Genomic DNA, 21,781 nt, shown 5'->3' with positions numbered 1-21,781 from the left:
TGCTGCCCAAGATGCTTCTGTGCAGCTCTTCTGGGGGCTGCTTTCCTTCTTGTACCTATATTTTGGGCCACTACACCCTCTGTTCCTTCTTGGCATGGTTCCTCCTATCTGGCCGAGATCCTTTCTTTCCTCTCCCTGTGTTTCTTCTCCTGGGACCCCCTCTCCCTCTCCTCTTCTCCCTCTCCCCCTCTCCCTCTGCCCAGCTGTTGGACCTTTATTAATTAATAAAAACCAACTAGGGACAGGACCTTCATCACCTGGACATGCAGATTCCCGTTTTGGGGGGCAAATCAAGACAAAGAATTAGAGCCAATTCCCAACATCTCACCCCTTCTGTGTAAATAGAAAAAAGGCTCTTCTCTCATAATTCAGCATAACCATAAAAATCCAGCTACATGGAGGTTTTGATGCTCAAACTCTTCTTTGAAGGAGAATGGGGAAGCTGTCAGGAGCAGACATGTCTCATTAAATGTCACACGCTGTGGATTTCTGATGTTTTTGAAGACTATGTAAATTATATCTAAACTGTTAAACCTTAACAACTCTTAGCCATTTCCACTTGAGTAATATTGAAAATGCTTTATTATAATTAAATCAGAATTTAATGTAACCTTGAGTTTCCTGTCTGGCCCTTGAGTTACTTAATCATCCTACACAGTTTAACAGGAGTTCTTAGAAGGACTGGGCCTAAGTCTTGTATTCTTAAATGAATTGCATAGGCATAATGCCTATCTAAGAGTAACTATTAATTTCAAAATTTGTATCAATGAAAGCCTTAATTCTATATCAATATATAATTCTGTGCCAATTTTTTGTCATCCCTATTCAGCAGGAAGAAGAGTCATCATCCCAATCTCTTGGGTTTGTGTATCTGGTTATGGTTATTTTACAAATTATAGTTAGGCTGTCATTTTAAGGGATAACTTGGGAATGGTCATAATTTTGACCAGGGAAGAAATACACGAGATGAATTACTAAATTTATGCTTGAACAAAGTAGTGGATAGCCATAATCCTACATTGGTAGACATCTCTATAATTGATACAAAATTGAAGTTCTAATTTCTAACATCTGACAAACTTAGAAATAAAGAAGAATGAGAATTATCACTATAATGGTATTCAATAACCTTCACACAGTCTTACTGGAACTTCAGTTAATCTTTGTCCCTAAGGGGAGACGGAAAAGCTTAAGACACCGCACAAGCTACCCCTGCGTGGCTCTGGCATCCAAACCTCTGTTGTCCCATTCGTTAGGATAAGGGAGTGTTGCTGTACGAATGTCTGTTGGGAAGCACAGCTCAGACTTGAAATCAGGCAGCATGCAGGCTGTGCTCTTGTTTGCTTTCCCAGGACTTGGAGAAACATAAAAACCACTATCCGTGCCATTTAAACGTTGGCACAATGACAAAAAAACCACAGCTTTCTCTTAGTTAAGGGGTGACCAATTCCACGGCCTGCTCTACGTACTGCTAATTGGTATTTGACACTCAAGGCAAAGGACAACAGACACATGCTTTCGTCTTCTCTTCGGTAGTGAGCAATCCCTGCGGTACCAACAATGGTGGCTGTTCTCACCTGTGCCTCATTAAAGCCGGAGGGAGAGGGTTCACCTGCGAGTGTCCCGATGACTTCCAGACGGTCCAGCTTCGAGACAGAACACTTTGCATGCCCATGTGCTCCAGCACGCAGTTCCTGTGCGGCAACAATGAAAAGTGAGGAACCTGCTCCCCTTTCCGATTTCTCCCGCAGTGGTCTGGCTGGATTACCTGTTTTTAATGTCAGAAACTACCACCCTGGCTGCACCAGATTACAGACCCGCCATCATGAACTCGGGCTCTTGTCTCCCCATCCTCGTTAGTCTTTGTTGTCTGGCTTGTTGATGATAGCCATTCTGGTCCGGGGTTTGGTGGAACCTCAAGGTAGCTTTAACTTGCTTTCCCCGCCATGCACATCCCGGGGATGTTGCTTATTGGCCATTTTGCTTTTTTTTTTTTTTTTTTTTTTTTTTTTTTTTTTTTGAAAACTGTTCATGTTTTTAGCCCATTTGTTTAGCTCATTGTCATTTTTGCTTTTTGGGTATTGCAGTGCCCTATAAATGCTGGATGTTAGCCTCGCATCTGAAGTAGAGCTGACAAATGTCTTTTCCCGTTCTCTAAACTGTCTGAAGAAGAAATAGCCTTCTCCTTTTCTATTGGTCAAAGCTTGATCTTTGGTTCATGATGTGTTCCATCATTATGAAGAAGGCTCCGTGTGGCTTTACCATGTATCTGTCATGACATAAGCACTCAATAACCCTTAGAGCCTCCCAGCTTTTAAAAAAAAATACTCAAAAGTCTTTATTCTGGTGGATAATCATGTCCGTTTTCAAAATGTAATTCCACATGGCCAATGGCCCTCAGTGAGTTTCTACAGGCTTCGCTTTCTTTGTGCAGGTGTATCCCCATCTGGTGGAAATGTGACGGGCAGAAGGACTGCTCTGATGGTTCTGATGAACCAGACCTGTGCCCGCACCGCTTCTGCCGTCTGGGACAGTTCCAGTGCCGGGACGGCAACTGCACAAGCCCCCAGGCTTTGTGCAATGCTCGCCGGGACTGCGCTGACGGCTCCGATGAAGACAGTGCTCTCTGTGGTACGTCGGGTTCCTTTCTCTCGCCTTTTGTGTTCGTTTCTGTAGTGGATTCTCTAGCATCAACCCAAAATCTCATTCCAAAAAAACTGGGCGAAAAGTTAGGGCCAGTCCCATATGTATTTTAATAGGGGGTTTGAATTTGAATATTTAAGGTCAATAGGAAGGAATCTACATGGCTGGGTTTCCTCTGTGTACTGGTTGCAGAATCCTCCTTGAGCTGACATCGAGAAGGAATCCTTCTCTTCACTTTAAATGAAGACTGTGTTTTCTCTCCTATTAACGCTGTTCCCCAAGTCCAAACTAAAAACAGAACTTTTAAAAGTAGCAATCATCACAGACTTTGACGACAATTAGATAATAGAAGAACAGAGTTAGAAGTTTAGCATCTGGCCCCCAGTTCCGTGGGAAGAAAAGGATGTGAACTCCGTGTCTAATAACAGCCGATTAGTTATTCTAATAGACGTAACTCTCTCCGTGTAGTCGTCATTGTCCCCAATAACTTCCCTGGAATGTAAACCCAGTGCACGGAAGCGGAAATGGCCTTCTCTAATCTCCCACCAGTGTGGACTGGGCACTGCCATTCTTGACAGCCGCTTGACTCGTAACCCAATGCCCCGTTTGCAGAGCATCACCGGTGTCAATCCAACGAGTGGCAGTGCGCCAACAAGCGTTGCATCCCGGAGTCCTGGCAGTGTGACTCCGTGGACGACTGCCTGGATAACTCAGACGAAGACCCTTCACACTGTACCAGCCGGACCTGCAGGCCGGGCCAGTTCAGGTGTAACAACGGTCGCTGTATCCCACAGAGCTGGAAGTGTGACGTCGACAACGATTGTGGAGACTATTCCGATGAGCCTATCCACGAATGCAGTGAGTTCCCTGGGGTGGGGCCGTGCAAAACCAAGGCCGGCAGACAAGCAGATGGGGACACATCCCTCTGCCCCAGAGTAAGAGAAGGAAATGTCCTTCCTTGTCTTTCCCTATGAACTCTATCACTACAAGATAAAGCATCATCGAGTGGCTTATATTTTTAGCCAGACCATGGCTATACCTTCTGTGCACGGCACTGAGTTGTCCAGCCATTCAGAACATGATATGGAGCTGTCATGTGATCTTGTGTGAGAAACACTGAGGTCAGGAAGGTGAGGCCTCTGCATGATAGGTAAATTCACGGTCGTATCGATCGCCACAGATACGGCTTTTCAATTCAAGGTTTTAACTCCGAACCAGGTACATGCCCTGTCTTTATTGCTGTGAAGAGACACCATGACCACAGCAGCTCTCATAAAGGAAAGCATTTAATTGGGGATTGCTCACAATTTCAGGGGCGCGTGGCAGCATGCAGGACGAGGTGCTTGAGAAGTAGCTTAGAGTTCTACATCCGGATTCACGGGCAACAGGCAGAGAGAGAGACACTGGGCTTGGCTTGAGCTTCTGAAAACTCAAAGCTCATCCCCAGTGACACACTTCCTCTAACAAGGCCACACCTACTCCAGCAAGGCCACACCTCCTAACAGCGGCACCCTTTAGGGGCCATTTTCATTCAAATCACTTGTCCTTTCCAGTCTAAAGTACATCACCACCCTAATGAATAGTACTGAGATGACAAGAAAAGTTAGGGCTCTCAAGTTCTGCGCACTGAACAGATCACACCTAATGAAGGTGACTGTTTCCAGAGCTTGTCTAGTGATTATGGGGCAATTGTCCGTTGCAGGCATCTCGCCCTCTGAATAACCCCAGCGAGGAGTCTCCTGGTGCTGTTTCCAACAAGATTGGTCTTGCATTCTCATTTCTTGATTTCTTCCCTTTCAGTGACCGCTGCCTACAACTGTGACAACCACACAGAATTCAGCTGCAAAACCAACTACCGCTGCGTCCCGCAGTGGGCGGTGTGCAATGGTTTTGATGACTGCCGGGACAACAGCGATGAGCAAGGCTGTGGTAGGAAGGGTGGGGGAGGGGCAGGGGAGGTGGGGGAGGGGCAAGAGAATGCCAAGGTGTCAAGCTGCTCTCATAACTCATAAGAATAGATGTCCCATGTCTTTTACCTCTGGAATGGAGCTTGGAGTCATTGGTGGAACTTAATTCATGTCGTCTTAAATGACATCGGGTCCCAAAGCAGATAAGTTAAAGAAGCTATCGTTAAGATGTTGGGAACATGTTTAATTTCTTCCAGATGCACAGTCCTTATTCATACATGACATGTCTAAATAACTTGTCTGGTCTCACAGATGGTAGAAGGTACAATATGACACAAAAGAGGTATTCCCAAACCCGGTTGTATTATTTCATGACCATAATATTCTAAGTGTCTTTGCTAATTGTCTAGTGGGCAGCTGTAGCCACTCTGGCAAAGTGTAAAAAGTTTAGACAAAAGGACAAATTTAATGGAAATTGTCAAAATCAGGTATATTCTGTCTCTTGAAACCAAAGCATCTGGATGTATATGATTTGGAGGGGAAAAAAAAGATAATAGCACTGGTTCTAAAAAAACTAAAGGTGGTGTAATAGAATGTTCTACGGATTCCATTTTAAGCCTCCGACAATGTTTTAGCCTCTTGTTGCCAATTAGAAACATCATGTTTTACTTTTAGAATAGTTTCTATAAAAGGTAATAATGACCAGGTGCATGACTTTTGTTAATCCCTGAGGCAGAGGCAGGCGAGGCAGCCAAAACCCTCCCTCCTGCAAGGTAATTAATTTACTTTCAAGATAGAGGATAGGCTAGGGTTAGCTAACAGAGGGCATCTCTATGTCTGGGTGCTTCAAGAATATGGAAGCATAATTCTCAGACCGAATCACAATGAAGCCGGGACCCTAGCTCAGGAAGTCTTGAACATGATTGTGCTTTGCAGAATCCGTGCCGTGCCACCCTTCTGGGGATTTCCGGTGTGGAAATCACCACTGCATCCCTCTCCGCTGGAAGTGTGACGGTACTGATGACTGTGGTGATAACTCAGATGAGGACAACTGTGGTGAGTGCTTAGGATTTGGGACCCCATGATAGAAACCAGAAGAAGTAAAGTAAGAAAAGGTGCTGATTCTAAGGACCTGCATCGAAAGCTTTTCCCCCAACCAGGTCCTAATAGCAGGAGAAGGAGTGTTTCTGCATTTACACATACATGGTCACCATTCCTGGGGCTCTTTTAGTAGCAGCTGTAAAGACTATTAGCAATGAAACGTGAGCCTGAGGGAAGGAAGTCAAACTCAGTATTCAATTTTGAATGAGAGGGTGTGTTTGGAAAATAAGCCCCAGGCTTCACTTGTGTGTCACAGGCTCCTGATAGGTTTTTGATTTCAAGTTTCTTTTTAATTATATCCTTTTCAGCATTTGTTACCTTTTAGAACTCCTCAGCCTTGGCAGTTGGGAGAATTAGGGTATTGATTACACCTACCAGTGTCAACCGGCTAAGACTTGTTACATAAAGGAGTGGTCTAGGAGGTACTTTTTATCCCTGTGGGATGGAAGGAGGAAGGCCACAAGCCCAAAGTCTCCTTAGATCATAGTGTGAGTTTAAGGCCAGACTGAGAAACTTAGACCATATGTACATATGATGTGTATGTGTGTATATGTGTGTGTGTGTGTGTGTATAGTCCAAGAATGTAGCTTAGTGTTAAAACACTTGTCCTTCATGGATGATGTCCTAGGTTCAATCACCACTACTATTACATGAGCAAAAAGATAATAAAGTTCATATTGAATATTATCTTTGGTTAGCTAGAGTTTTGCAAAGCATCTGAAGGGTCATTATGGACTTGAAATTGAGGCATAAGATTCTTTGCTTGCTATTTTCGAGACAAGGTCTTACTATGTAGTGATGGCTGTCTTCGAACTCAGTATGTAGACCAGGCTGGCCTCTGCCTCCCAAGTACTGGGATTAAAGTCTGTGCTACCATGCCCAGCAAGGTACAGGATTCTGTTTTAGGTTGTGACTAGATCACAGGACAGAATTGAGTACCCAGGGCTCAGGCCAGCTCTGAAACTTGGTAGGATTCCCAGTGCACACTATGACCAGGTGCCTCTCCTTTTCAGCTCCTCGGGAGTGCACAGAGAGTGAGTTTCGATGTGCTGACCAGCAATGCATCCCCTCTCGATGGGTCTGTGACCAAGAGAATGACTGTGGAGACAACTCGGATGAACGGGACTGTGGTAACTATCAGGGCATAAAGAGTCACTGTGTGACAATGTAGGGACTTTAAACCAGTGTTGATAAGATTCTTTAGTGTGCAACGACACACGTCACGCTATCTTCTGCATTTTCTGTTCTTTATGTTTAACTCACCATAGTCTGATCATAGTGATAGGAAAATAAGGAGGCTACCTGTGCCCCTGGGGTAGAGGACAGAGTATTGTGACAGACACTCTAAATACTGATTAAATGGTGGGTATGGGTGAAACCATGTAACCTTGAAAATTAGAGAACTCTTATTTCTGAGGAGGAATTTAAGAGCCGAGGTTACCCAACAGGGCAACGGGAGCATTCCTCTCCGTATACTGAATACAGAAATTGAATTTTGAGTTTGTCTCTTTCACCGACGGTTTCACTGACGGTAGTGCGAGTTCAATGGGAGTCAGACATGGGGTGTGGCTAGGGAAGGAGCAATGGCCTGTGTGCTCCATGCGCCCAGTTCCATCAGCTCATCCCAGACTTATGGCTTTTCTCTTCAGAGATGAAGACCTGCCATCCTGACCATTTCCAGTGTATGAGCGGACACTGTGTGCCGAAGGCATTGGCCTGCGATGGGAGAGCAGACTGTCTGGATGCTTCTGATGAATCTGCTTGTCGTAAGTGCCTGCTAAGCGCATTTAGACATAACCCACTTCTTAGCCTAAGTATGTTCTCTTCAGGCTTCTCATGATGTTCAGTTTGCCCGAGAATGTCACTGTTTCCCCGTGATCCCTTGCTGTTTGCAGTGGCTGTTTAGTAGTTACTCACAATAGACTGTTAATGATGCAGCTGCCTCTTCCTGAAGTTCAAAGATGATGGGGAAAGACAGTTTCGATGCATGTGGCAAATGGCACTTGACCAGAGAGACACAGTATCTTGTTCCCTCTCGAATGATTTGTGTCACTGAAAATTGGGTTCCTTAAGACATAAACACCCCCTGCCTTTTTTTTTTTTTTTTTTTTTTTTTTGGTTTTCTCTGTGTAATGGTGGTTGTCCTGAAACTAACTCTTGAGCCAGGCTGGCCTTGAACTCTCAGAGACCCACCTCCCTCTGCCTCCGGAGTACTAGCGGATGCTACACCCAGCCAAAGTCCCTTTTGAATCTCAAGATAAGCCACAGCAACAAAGTAACGAATAATGTAGAGTCAATGGATAGCAATTGTTGAAGGAGACATACCTTCAGGTTACAGATGGTTGTAAGCTTCCATGTGGGTGCTCGGAACTTGGGTGGTCTTGGAGGAGCAGCAAGAACTCTTATTCTCTGAGCCATCTCTCCAGTCCCCCATAACCACTTTAAAAACATCTCCAGAGCTTTTTGGATTCGTCCCCGGTTAAGAACTATTGATTTTTATAAAGTGAGTAAAATTGAATATGTCTATCTCATTAATTTTTTTTTTGTATGTGTCCTTCTTCTTACCAACAGCTACTCGATTTCCCAACGGTACCTACTGCCCAGCTGCCATGTTCGAATGCAAAAACCATGTGTGCATCCAGTCATTCTGGATATGTGATGGGGAAAATGACTGTGTCGACGGTTCTGATGAGGAGATTCATCTGTGCTGTAAGAGGTCGAGGGAGGGGCCGAGAGGACATTGCCTCTCGGGACCACGAGGCGTGTGGGTGTGAAGTGCACTTGTGTAAGATGAGGCTTGACTGATGAGCAATCGATCCTGCTGATTTCATTTAGTCTCCTTGCTTCCGTTATTCAACTGGAGCCTCAGGAAGTTAGATTAACAGCCAAGTTTTAACCATGTAGGCTGCAGCAAACATGGAAAGCGGAAGTGCACACATACATACCGGAAGTGCACACACACATATGAACACAGGTCCTGAGGTTAAAGTATGAGAAGAAAAGGGGTAAATTGGAGCTCTTCTGCTTGATCCTTGAAGTACCCTCCCCTTGTCTTTTGGGAGCACTTGTAGAAAACCTAAAGACTCAATTCTTGAAACCACTTAAAATAACTTAAGTCCATTATATATACTTAAAAAAATAATGAGTGGCTTGTTTGTGAAATGGACAAGCCAGAATCATACCACATGTTCTGGCTTGGTTCAAGCCTACAGAGGCAGAATCTGTAAGGATGGGGCTTTTTTATAAGATTTAAAAAAGAATATGTTTCGTTTGCACGTATGTCTGTGGAATGCACTGTACAGTGCTAACTAAAGCTGGAAGAGGGTGTCAGGTCTCCCCGAACTGGAGCTACAGATGGTTGTAAGCTTCCATGTAAATGTTAGGAATAGAGGCTAGGTGCTCTGGAAGAGCAGGAGCTCTGGAAGAACAGCTAGTACTCTTAATCTTTGAGCCATCTCTCCAGCTCCCCATAACCACTTTTTAAAATCTCCACAGCTTTTTGGATTCATCCCTGGTTAAGAACTATTGATTTTTCACCAAGTGGGTGAAACTGCAGTTGTTTGGGGTCACTGGTGAGAGGCTAATGTAATAATTCTCATAGTGTCTCCCTCAGGCTGGGACCAGTGTTATCACTAGGGAAAAATATAAGAAATGCAAATCTGCAGGCTTGGCTAGGCTCAGATGGCCCAGGAACCTATCCAGGAAGAAATCTTCCAAACCATTCAGAGATGAGTGGTAGTTTCAAAAGGGACCCAGGAACATTTTTGCCTGAAGACTTCTGAGGCTTGAGTGAAGTGGGTATAATTCAGCCATGCTTCCAAAGTCCTATCACGTTTGTTCTCTCCCTGCACCGTCTTGCTCACTTCCCATGCAGAGATGTGATTACTGGGAGTGACATCCTCCTTCAGTGACTTGTATTTTCACAATGGCCCCCAGTGCTACCCGGCCTCATCTTTGCTGCTAACAATTACCTCTGCTTCCAAATTTGCTTTTAACTTTGTGACTTAAGATTTCAGAAGCACTTATGCAAAATTGTCATAGGTAATAGAATTAAATGTTGGAGAGGTGAGAAAACACACACACACACACACACACCATCACCCATACTCACACAAATCTTCACTGTACTCTCCTAATATCTGCACCAGCAATTCCCAGCATATAATTCCAATAATAGTTTCTATAACAGTACTTTTAAGGATCAGCCCTGGGGGTTGACTCTTCCTTTCCTCTAAAGGACCCTCATTACAAGGGTCATCTTTTGGTCTCTATCTTTGATGGGTAGTCAGAAAGCCAAACAGCACAAGTCTTCCATTTAGAAGAACAACACGGATTCATGTGGCAGTCACTGAATTATGTGTGTGGAGGTCTCAGTTTCTTTTTCTTGTTGCTGTGGCAAACAAGCCACTTAAAGAAGATAGGTTCAGGTTCTAGTCCCTGATGACCAGGGAGTCCTAGCAGCAAGAGCTTGAAGTAATTGGTTGCGTTATACCTAGGGCCATAGGAAGAGAGCAGTGATTGTGTGCATCCTAGTGTTTGGCTTACTTTCCCACTTACACAATACATTAACACTAACCATCACAGGAGTTCACTGACATGTTGGTACCCTGGTGTGACGCTGTTCTTCCTAGCCACATAAGTACCTGCTAGACAGGATGAGATGAAGATTTAGTGCTGTAGATATTTAATGATCATAATCAGAAGGGCAAAACAGTGGTCTCCTATAGGATAAGGACTTCTATAGTGTCCTGATGGCTTTTCCAACTTCATGACTGATTATATATGTCTTTCTTGTTCTCTACCCTAGACACAGAGATCTTTATATAGCTTCAAACCTACCACCTTTTTTCTCAATTAATCTCTTTCCATTCTAAATCCTTTTCTGATCTGCCTCACTGTATTGATCTGTCTGTCTGTCTGTCTGTCTGTCTGTCCATCCATCCATCCATCCATCCATCTATCTATCTATCTTTGTATCTGTCTCTCTCTCTCTCTCTCTCTCTCTCCTTCCCCGCCCCCCCCCAGGAGGGACTTCTTGTATAATTGACTCTTTTGTATGTAATGTCTGTTCCTGCTAGACTCAAGTTCCACAGAATAAAGACTTTGTCTCTTGCACCTCTTCAGGATATATCTAGCACTTGTAACTATGTCATAATGTGTATCTGAGACTCAGGACGTGTTTATTAATTAATCAAATGAGCAAGTGAATGAATGAATGACGAATGAATGAAGTGAGCTGGGCACTGATTTAGCCTGGAGGTTTTACACCCTGTCACTTCTGCTTTTAACTTACAGTTTTTGCCTTTTCGTTTTCCAGTCAACATTCCGTGTGAATCACCACACCGTTTCCGGTGTGACAACAGTCGCTGTATTTACGGCCACCAGCTGTGCAACGGTGTGGATGACTGTGGCGATGGAAGCGACGAGAAGGAGGAGCACTGTAAGCTGACTGGGAAAAGGAGGAGGTGGAAGCCAGGCTCTTTAGTTGTTTGTGAGATGTTTCTCCAGGGTTCCCGATTGTCCGAAGCTTGCTTTGTGACCTGTAGTGGGCGGTCACAGACAGTGTGAACGCGTCCTTCCTGTCTCACCTGAGTGTTTAATCTTTGCTGAAGCACTTAAACAAGCTGCTTTCTTGTTTCTTGTGGAAGGAAGATGAGAGGAAAGCCTAAGTAATGCTTGAGTCACGCTCCACAAAGTTACGGATAATTTGCTGTCAGTGGGCTCCTCAGCCTACAGCTGCCGATTGCTAATCTGGCTCAGCTGACAAGATCATGTTAAGTAGCGAGTCACCGTGTTAACATAGCTAACCTGGTATCCTCCCCTGGATATGGAAATCCATTTTGCGGAGGAGAAAAAAATGATGTATTATCTTAGAAAGCCTGTTATTTTACTATTTTATGTGTTTGGGTGTCTTGCCTGCATATATGGCTACCTCTCAGGCATGCCTGGTGCTCTGCCTAAAACTAGAAGAGGGTCACCTAGAACAGGAGCTGCCTTGTGGGTGCTGAGAATTGAAAACAGGTTCTCAGAGCGTCCAGTGCTCCTAACCACTGAGTCATCTCTCCATCCTTAGCAGATTAGTTTAAGAGAGAAACTTGAAACTGGCTGTGTTTCCCATTTAAGTATCAGAAGTAGTTGTACTTTGGTTTGAAAGTTACTTGATTGAGGGAGTTGATGGGTCTTTTGCAAATTTAGTTGGCTTAGAAAGAAACCACTGAGCAAATGGGGACAAGTAGCTAGTTTAATGGTATTTCCTGTCCCCAATGAAAGCACGATAGTTTTATTTCATTCTACTTGGAATGAATGCGTTAGAATCTTTGCAATCACCAGTAACAGTTCTGAAATACCATTGGGCTAGGATAACACACGGACATGAGAAAAACCTATCTATTTTCTAGTTTTACTGGAGTCAATACTTAACAGCACCTCGGTCCTCTATAAGGCATTAGGATACCAGACATAACCGTTATATTCCGCCCATGTGTATATTGTGACGGCCTCACTTGGATCAGAAGGGATTTGGCCAGGTCCAGATGCCTCTCTGCGAGGAGCATCTATGCCTCTCGTGCTTCCCAGATGCTGGCCGTCCTCTTTATTCCTACTTTCCTCACCATATGATATGCCATGTGGACCGTGCCGTCCTTAAAAAATGCACAGCTATCTAATGTCACGTGTAGTAGGCCGGAGCCCCAGAATCATTTCAAGAGAGAAAAGATTTTGATTAATGATACACAGTAAAACACAATGTACTGCATCTTAACCTCTGTAAACTCTAAGTGCATTGAGATCATTACTTTTAAAGAGAATGGTATTTAATATGATGAGTTCAGTTGTTCAGTATTCTTCGGACACTAAAGCTAAAATGGCTAAAGGAATTCTGTAGGTAGAATACATTCACTTTGAATAGGAAAGAAACAACACATAGTCTTGGTAACATTTTATATTCATATTATATGTTAATGAGCTGGTGAGTATTATCTTCTCATTACGAATTAGCCTCTTTCACTCACCAATCTGAGTGATTATCTTTAAAATCATTATTGTTTTTGAGATGGCAATTCTTGAATTTCTTCCCAGCTCTATTTATTTAATTATTAATTTTTAAAATTATTTAAAAAAATTATTTATTTTATTTATGTGACTACACTGTCGCTTTCTTCAGACACACCAGAGAGGGCATCAGATCCTGTTGTGAGCATCACATGGTTGTGAGCCACCATGTGGGAACTGAACTCAGGACTTCTGGAAGAGCAGTCAGTGCTCTTAACGACTGGTCCACCTCTCCCGCCCCTTTCCTATCTGAAGTCATTGTTTTGGATCCTTCTCACTGTCAAAATATCCCACATAGGAAATCATATAGAGGTCATAATCTTCCTAAGTCATAATTTAATTCACACTTAAATTTTACGATGAAACGAAGAGTTAGCGGTGTGAGTATATTTCGGCCACATACTTCTCTCAGGAACCCAGAAGGAATTCAAACCGTTTGCCCTCTACTCAATTCTAAAGTAGACACCCTCACTGAACGGTGCGCCTCTGAGGAAGCTCTTTTATCTGTCTCCTTATTTTCTCACATACCTTTGTCACAGTTCACAACTACTTCCACCATCAAAAAAAAAAAAAAAAAAAAAAAAAAGGACATTTTGTCAAGCTTTGGTGTCACTTGGCCTGTGCATCTAAGAGCCTTTTAACCTAGGAATTCTTCCTCCTTGGGGCTCCCATGTGGTCAGCTTGTCCCATACTGCAAAGCTTTTGGCCCTTAGTTTCTTGCATGTCTGTTAATATCACAACCAGCTCTCCACGGACCTTTTTCTCTTTCTTAAGCACCTTTGTTGAGGAAGGACAGGCTGGGCACTGCTCCATAAGCACCCGGTTTGCCTTCCCTTTTCACCACTACCTTGTATGTAACCTTGGTCTCCTGACTATTAAGCGGATGCCAAATGTTTCCCGTTTTTTGATTTGGAAAGACCCTCCCTCTCTCATCATCTGTGTTACTCGGAGCAATTAATTTTACAGCAGCCCACAAATCTCCGAGTCTTAACACAACAAAGAGTTCTTTCTTGTGTGTGTAAAGGACCGTTCAGCTTGACCAGCATCCATCTTGGAGCTAGCCACCTGACATACCTGACCACCAAGGTTACAACCCCAGTGTAGGAGACAGTGTGAAGGCACGCGGGCTTTGAGTGGCTTTAGTCCAAGCATGACATACGTCACTTCTGACTCCCAGCCTTGGCTAGAACTAGTCACTTGGTTTTAATCTAGATACTGGGGAGCTCGGAGAAAGTTGGGGGGGGCGTGATCTGTGAAAAGACAGGTGAAGCCGTCTGCTTCCGTGAAGGAAAGTTTTGACTTGACTTTGTTTTTAAAACTGCAGGTAGAAAACCAACCCACAAGCCTTGCACAGACACTGAATACAAGTGTAGCAACAGGAACTGTATTTCACAGCACTACGTGTGTGATAATGTGGATGACTGCGGGGACCTTTCTGATGAAACTGGCTGCAGTAAGTAAACACTTGGTTCTCTATTTCACCATGGTAACATAACCAGACAGGCTCTCAAATGGTCCAGATGGGCCTCAAACACTGTAGTCAGGGATCAGCTACAAGCTCGGATTCTCCTGCCTCCAAGCGGTAGGGTGAGAGGTGTGTACCATCATGCGTGGCTCTTTCTTTTAAGTAGAAGAAAGACTTTGGGTCAGTTGGAAGTGATGAACACAGTCAAGGGATGGATTTGGTTCATTCGGAACCGTTGAGGCTGTATTCATTCATACCTTTGACATCCCGTCATACATCACATGCACATTGTCTCATGGCTACTTTCCCACTGGGTGGCTGGTGTCATCCACTTCCATACTGATGCTGAAGTCACTTGCTGAGGAGCAAAGAGAGCAACAGAAGCAGAAATTAAGCATCTGTGGAACTCCAGGCAAGGAGAATGGCCTCTGGTGCCCTCAGGGACCTGCTGTGTTATTTTTGATATAGTCTGACCCCTTTTAGTCAGTTAACTACCGATTGTGTGTATGTGTACCCATGCATGCAGTAGTGTGTGTGTACATCAGAGTGCAGTTGTATGGTTCTTTCATGTTTCCATAGTTTCCAGACATGGAACTCAGGCCAGCCCAGTGGCCTCTGAAGGAGCTCTTTAAACACTGAGAGCCTGAAACTGCTCATGTTACTTATTTTTCTCCATGTGTTTTCAGCTTCTTGGGCACTGCATGATTCCCTCCTGCATTGCTCTTATCAGACCCCGAGGCATCCAGAAGACTTTCTGATAGTTACTAACTGACCACACTCAGTTGGCTTACCACTGGTCTCGCCCTTTCAGGGGGACTTGGAGTGCTTGTGACTTGGTTAAGTTTTTGATAGAATTTGGTGGCAGATTTTGACACAGAGACTGATATATAAACAGCTTCAGAAGGATAACACATTTTTGATTTGGGCTAAATGAGACTTTCTCTTGTTGCCTGTGCCTGTGTCCAGGGCAGTACTTTCTATTCAGGTGGAATTTCACTGGAAGTTGATTTAGTTAAAGGAAATAAAGCAGCATCACATTGACTTCATTTTAGATGTGACATGGAATTCAGATATGGGCTTACCATTTGACACAGGTGTAGAATTCTTTTTCTTTCTTTTTCTTCTTTTCATTTTATTTCAAAACACTATGTAGCCCTGGCTGTCCTGGAACTCACTATGTAGACCACAGTGTCTTTGAACTCAGGGATCCATTTGCCTCTCCTTCCGGGGCACTGAAATGAAAGGTGTGCTCTACTAGGTGTATAATTTTAATTATAATGCCAGTGCTTGGGTCCCCCAGGCCCATTACCTTTTTGTCTTCTTTCCTCTTGGTCCCTCACTACCTCCCCATCTCTTCCTTTCTTTACATTGTGTATCAATCTTGCAGTGAAGATAGGATTTTGAAAAAATTAAGATGTGGATCAGGATGTTTTAAATACAGAGTCAAATGGTTGCTTATGCATCACATGCATGTGACACATGTGTCACCCAAGCATGCGTGTGCTCAGAGCCCCCAAGCCCTGCTCAGGTTGCCACATTTTCAGTCACGGGAAGACATGCACGTTTCCCCAGCACCATTATAAAGGAAATTAGCTGAAGTCAGGCTGCAGATAAAATTCCTGTGATTGTAAAGGTAGTGTAACTTATTTCTGTGATATTTTTATTCCTTTTTTTTTTAAATGAAAAGTAAACTGGAAGCTAGAGAGACTGTCTTATAAACAGAGAACCATATGCTTATGTTTGTGGAAGCTGGTTGCTAAGCAACTGCTCTGGCACTAAGCTGAATGCCCCCGGCCTTACTGCCACTGTTCCGTGGATTAAAGTGATGGCTAGATGTTGCTGGTCTTCAAATGAAAGAAGTTGGATGGAAATCTTCCATTCCAAATGCTGTGATAGTTCTGCTCTTTGGAAGTAAGGTCTCTTACTTTGAAAGAGTAATGATTCAGTCAAGGGAGAGCTTTCTGCTCTCCCCTTAATTACAGATGCACTTGAGAGCTGAGAGAGGATCACAGAGTCCAGTGATAGAGTTAAGAGGATGGTTCACTGTAGAGATCCTACGGAACTGGAAAGAGAATTACAACAGGCTTGCTGAGATATGAAAAACTCCTAGAGACACTCAGAACACCAAAACTGTCTCCAGAAGAACTAGAAAACTTGGAAAGGTTTATTTGTTTTGAAACATGAAGTTATTGGCAACTCAGACTTCTAAGCTTTCATGGCTGTAATTTTTGGGCAGTGGTCAATTGAGTGGCATTCTTCTACTCTTGACACTCGACGTTTTTAGTCTATCCTAAATATATAAACGAACACCTTCATCACGTCATAAGAAAGCCTGCCATGTGGTTAGGGAGACAGAAATCAAAGCCTTCTTTGATCGTAACCAGGAGAGTCCACATTTTCTTTAGCTGAGATAACTAGAAGCCTGTGACCAAAACACACCTCCTTTGAAAGGACGAGGCTTGACTCCTGAGGCAAACACTGCTCACCACCCCCATATCTAGCCTCAGCTTCTTCGACTTCGCTGCATCACCTAAGTTTGGGAGAAGGTGACAAGATGAAAGGGGCAAGCTGACAATGACAGGAATGGATGACCTGTAGAGACTGCCAGGGACAAGATCACCAGGTAAGGATGAGAACAGGAGAATCTGGACAGAATCCAAGCTGTGAGGAATCTATTCTGGAGAATCCAGACCCCTGGAAATTAGGATAAGAATAGCCATTTAGTAGGTTCCAACACAAACAGACAGTTGGTCATATTTTGCTTTATTATAAAGGCTGGAGATGTTAATGCAAGTAGAGTCTGGGTGTAGCTCAATATTCATGTTGTATGTTTAGCAGGTACAAAGGCCTAAGGTTGAAAGCTCAAGGTTCAATCCCCAGCACCAATAATTTCTACATTTAATACACTATTTTAAACAACCTCACAATCTTTTTTTTTTCTTCCTACTTGTTTTTAGATATTTCCCATAGCAAAGTATCATTTGAAGCCTTGGATCGTCATAACAACCCATAATATAAATGATCAAAACTCATCATTTCTGAGCTATATGCTTCCTTTTATATTTTAACACGTCTCAAAATGAAGTACATCTTACAAATTATAATGTGTCATAGTACAGGTACAATCACTGGTGTATCAGTGGTAATTTGAGATTTAAGACAGTACAGTATATCTTATTTCCTCCTCACTGTTGAAAATATAATTATGCTCTTTCAAGAAAACCTATCAGTGCTATAATTCTGAAACACCAATCTTAGTGCATACTTTTATCCTCCCTGGGGAGATTCATTAATAGAGTAACAGTGAAAATATATGAATGTATTATTTTTATTGATTATTTTCTGTGTTGCTGGTAATGGAGCTCAGGGCCTAATTCTCTATCACTAAACTGCAATGGCAGCCAAGCAGGGGTATTGTTAAAGTAGTTTGAGATATCTACATATTATAATATTTCTGTTATATATATACATATATATGTACACACACACACACACACATATATATACTAACTTAAGGCTTTATATATGAACTAGACAAATTCCTAGACAGTTACTAAACTCTATCAAAAAATATAAAAGGAAACATGAACAAAACTTATTTAAGAATGTGTGGTTGTTGAGAGTTCAGATTCAGTCTTTATTATAAGCATTTTGTGTTTCTGAAGCGCATAATATTACTGCATCTTACTACACACTGATAAATATCCTTTCAATTAATTGGTTAATACTTGGCGAAACCATCATCTCATAACTGTAATTTTGTTCTAACCTGTCGCTATCTATCTATCTGTCTATCTATCTATCTGTGTATGAAATACATTTACTATCTATCTATCTATCTATCTATCTATCTATCTATCTATCTATCTATCTATCTATCTATCTGCATAAGATGAATGAGCAAGAACATGCAATGTTAGCTGTGGAAGCTCTGGTTTCATAGTTTCTGACTCTGGTGTTGGATACTCTGAGGCTGAGCCTGGCAGAGCTCTATAGGATGGGAAATAGCCTCAAGGACCATTGTACTTTTGTGTAGATAACATCCAAGCCTTTTACAGAGCCAAGATCACCTCTAATTTCAGGGCTACTGGAAGAGGTCATCTGAAGGTGCTATGTGGTGTGTGTCTGTGTGCTTGTGGCTGACCTGGCTTGTACCCTTCACTCATAATGCTGAGGTTTTGTTTTCCAGACCTAGGAGAAAACAGAACATGTGCTGAAAAGCTATGTGAACAGAACTGCACTCAGTTAAGCAATGGAGGATTTATCTGCTCCTGTAGATCTGGGTTCAAACCTAGTACTTTGGACAAAAATTCCTGTCAAGGTAGAACATTTTTTTCTTTCATTGTTATTTAGAGAACTTTACTTTTTTTTTTTTTTTTTAGGTTTTCTACCTATTGCCTTTTAATTAGGCCACTATGTCATTTCTTTAATGGGTTGGCCTCCTGGTGCTGTCACTCTGGTACACAGTGTTAATAATGGAGGTTTGGGTGATAATGGCTGACAATGTATTAGTCTGTGAAATAAAACCACAAGAAATGGAAAAGCTCAATGTCTTCGTCATGAGTCAAACCCCATGTATTTATTTCATATCTACTTAGGCAAGGCAGAAATAAGTTCTGTTGCATGGGCTCAAAAGGTAGCTTATTAAGGTGAGAGATGACTTCGATTTTAGGTTTCATCATGTATGTTACTGTGTCATATTCATATGTCATACTCTAATAAATTCTTGGCAGTACTAGGGACAGAACCTAGCAATCTACCACAAAGTTATCACTTCAACCCCTTAGAGGTGATTTAAAGAATTCTTCTGGTTACTAAAGCAGATCTGTTGTCACCCCTAATTGGTGACTCTTCTTGAAGCTGTTTAGTTAACAGAAGGGAAGCAGTGTTGGATATCAACCGTACAGATGTCTTTAGCCAGGAAGCATTCATTGCCTGAAGTCCTGTAGCTCATTGTTGACCAGCTTTGGGGGGAGGGGGTGCTTTAGGCTCAGAGGCAGTCGACTGCGGTTCTCTTTTTATTGTGGAATGTCTTCAACATGCTTTGGTCTCATGAGCACTCTTCTCGGTTCACATTGCCTGGGAATTCTACTTCCGAATGGGACAGAAGACATTGTCCCATTCATGTTGCATTCTTGGCTTTTATTTTGCCCACAGACATCAATGAATGTGCGGAGTTTGGCATCTGCCCCCAGAGCTGTCGAAACATCAAAGGGAGTTATGAATGTCTCTGTGTGGACGGTTTCAAGTCTATGAGTACCCATTACGGAGAACGGTGTGCAGCTGATGGTACGATGGGCCCGTGTTTGGAACAAGTCACCTCTGGGGGACATCAATCCTGACATACCAGGAAATTAATTTCCACTTTCATAGTCTCAGCTACTTCTTCTTAACACCTAGTCTTTCTTTTCTACCAGTTTAAAACTGTAGCCTCCTAACAAATATGTAAAATGTAATAGACAGATATCAGTTAGTCTTCTGACTTTAACCTCTTCTTTACCTGGACAAAAACTTCTAGAAGGAAGTGGGTGTAGCAGGATGTAACTAGAGGATGAAGAGGGCTTAGCTCTCAAATCCAGTGAGACCCAAGATGTGGAGTCCCATAATGCAAAGAGTCAAAACACATAAAAGTGCGGCAGATCCGGGAGTGTTTCTTCAACAGAAAAGCTGGTATATTCAGAACATCAAATCATTAGGTTTACATTTTAAGCAAATGCTTATAACTAAAGAACCCAGCGAAATTTTTTTTTTAAGTATAAATCATAGATGAAAAATGACGAGAAAGGAAACATTGTGTTCCCAATTGCAGAGATCTGCTCTAAATCAGCATTTCCTAGTAAAGGAGTTTATGGCTTTATTTAGGATTTGAAATCGGTTCTAGACTTTAAGAAGTGAATGGAGAACATAAACCTATGCATAGCATAAGCTTGGTGATTAAGGCGAGTATTTGTCAAGCAAATCTAGGTGTTTTAGCTTCCAAACAGCTTGCAAGTGAACAGAAACTAGAGGGAAGTCATTTGAGCAGCTGGTCCTGCAATTAGGCAGCAAATAAAAAAAAAGAAAGAAAGAAAGAAAAAAAAGAAAAGTTTAAATCTTTTAACTAAGGGGATAGCTGAAATAAATTAGAATATTCATATAAAACGTAATGTCAAGTCTGAGGAAATATATGAAATGAACCTTTAAAAGTCACTTAAATTACATTTGATTGACATTTTGCAAGTAAATTAAAGTTTTAAAATTCTAGAGAAGTATTTTGGGATGAGTCACCATTGAAAGATCTACTTTTAAGATAAAAAAATAAAATAAAATAAAGCCCTAAAAATTCAAGAACAAGCTGTCTCGATTCCCATTAGCTGGCAGTTAAATTGGGCTGTGGAGGTGATTATCTGTTAAGACAATCACAAAACCTGCCAGTCAGAAGTGAGGGCAGATAGTTCCCTGGGATGCTCTCAGCAGGACCTTGAAAGCTATTTCCATGTCTACATTCTTATTAGTGGATGAGGGAAAGACTTGTGGTATAAATGGGCGTTCTTTGTAGTGGTCTTGTCTAAGCTGCCATTGGGGACATGTAAATAAACAAATATATAAGGTAATTTAAAAACAAAACAAACAAACAAAAAACCCTAATGCTCACATCTCTGGATTTTGACTCCAAGGGTAGTCAACTGTGAGGGTCAGATTCCTCTAAAAGTAAGTCCTCCCTCTTCCTCCTCTTTTATCCCTGCCCTCAAGGCATTTAATATCTACCTTACTTCCACTGGCATTTGGAGAGACAAATCAGCCCTTTTTGTTTACAGGAAGCCCTCCTCTCTTGCTCCTGCCCGAGAACGTCCGAATCCGGAAGTATAACATGTCCTCTGACAAGTTCTCAGAGTATCTGGAAGAGCAGGAACATATCCAAACGGTCGACTATGACTGGAATCCTGAGGGCATAGGCCTCAGTGAGTATGAGACTTTCACCGCTAGTCATTGCATTGATTTCCTTGATTCTAGATGGTGAATTCGTGGGGATTTTGCTTTTGTATCGAGTGGAGTTTTTCTGCCTGATTGGAAGTTGGGGCTCCTGTCCGGCACATCTCTGGATTTTCACTGTGGACTTGGGTCCCTGTCAGATTTCTTGATTTCCCACTGAAACTTCAATCCGCAGCTCCTTGTATTTTAAAATTCCCTGTCTTCACACACACGGGTACCCGTCCTTTCTACCACAGCATTGTGGCAGATTTCTGGGCACCCAGTGTCACTGCTGTGACATTCTGGCAGAATCCCACTAAAGCCCACCATGAGGCAACAGCACTTTAGGCTTCTAGACAATGCTGCATGCCCTTTGGATGACTCTTCTAATAGTGTGCCCTTTGAAGACTGAGCGCTATGTACCCAGCTCCTGACCTTATATCTAGACATGTAGACAAGATATGCAGTGGACACTAAAGGATCTTAGATAAACGAAGAAAAAAGTGAACAGGCCTGTCATTGGGCATGGTCTTCTGTCCTTATGTCCTGTTTTCTAGAGTTATGACATTAAGCAGTTGTTACAGTTCTTTAGATCTCATTTTTTTTTAAGACGGTAAAGTATTAGTAATCTCGTTCTTATCTGAGAGTCTGGGGGGGGGTGTAA

General features: G+C 42.6%; 1 protein-coding gene across 2 annotated transcripts in view; it reads left to right on the top strand.

Moving 5' to 3' along the window:
- LRP2 (LDL receptor related protein 2) overlaps window positions 1-21,781 on the top strand; it is a gene marked incomplete at both ends in the record, with an annotated part of 151,842 nt that overhangs the window by 116,406 nt on the left and 13,655 nt on the right. For both annotated transcript variants that reach the window (XM_080927260.1, XM_080927261.1), the window contains 13 exons: window positions 1,537-1,714; window positions 2,435-2,631; window positions 3,256-3,501; window positions 4,444-4,572; window positions 5,487-5,606; window positions 6,665-6,781; window positions 7,301-7,417; window positions 8,223-8,360; window positions 10,969-11,091; window positions 14,026-14,154; window positions 18,356-18,487; window positions 19,324-19,455; window positions 20,964-21,107. In XM_080927260.1, the coding sequence (XP_080783386.1) occupies window positions 1,537-1,714; window positions 2,435-2,631; window positions 3,256-3,501; window positions 4,444-4,572; window positions 5,487-5,606; window positions 6,665-6,781; window positions 7,301-7,417; window positions 8,223-8,360; window positions 10,969-11,091; window positions 14,026-14,154; window positions 18,356-18,487; window positions 19,324-19,455; window positions 20,964-21,107 (1,902 nt within the window). The remainder of the gene's footprint in view (window positions 1-1,536; window positions 1,715-2,434; window positions 2,632-3,255; window positions 3,502-4,443; window positions 4,573-5,486; window positions 5,607-6,664; window positions 6,782-7,300; window positions 7,418-8,222; window positions 8,361-10,968; window positions 11,092-14,025; window positions 14,155-18,355; window positions 18,488-19,323; window positions 19,456-20,963; window positions 21,108-21,781) is intronic.

The sequence above is a fragment of the Micromys minutus genome (assembly GCF_963924665.1).
Source record: "Micromys minutus genome assembly, chromosome: 13".
Taxonomy (NCBI): Eukaryota; Metazoa; Chordata; class Mammalia; order Rodentia; family Muridae; genus Micromys; species Micromys minutus.
This window is presented reverse-complemented; position numbering and strand designations above follow the sequence as displayed.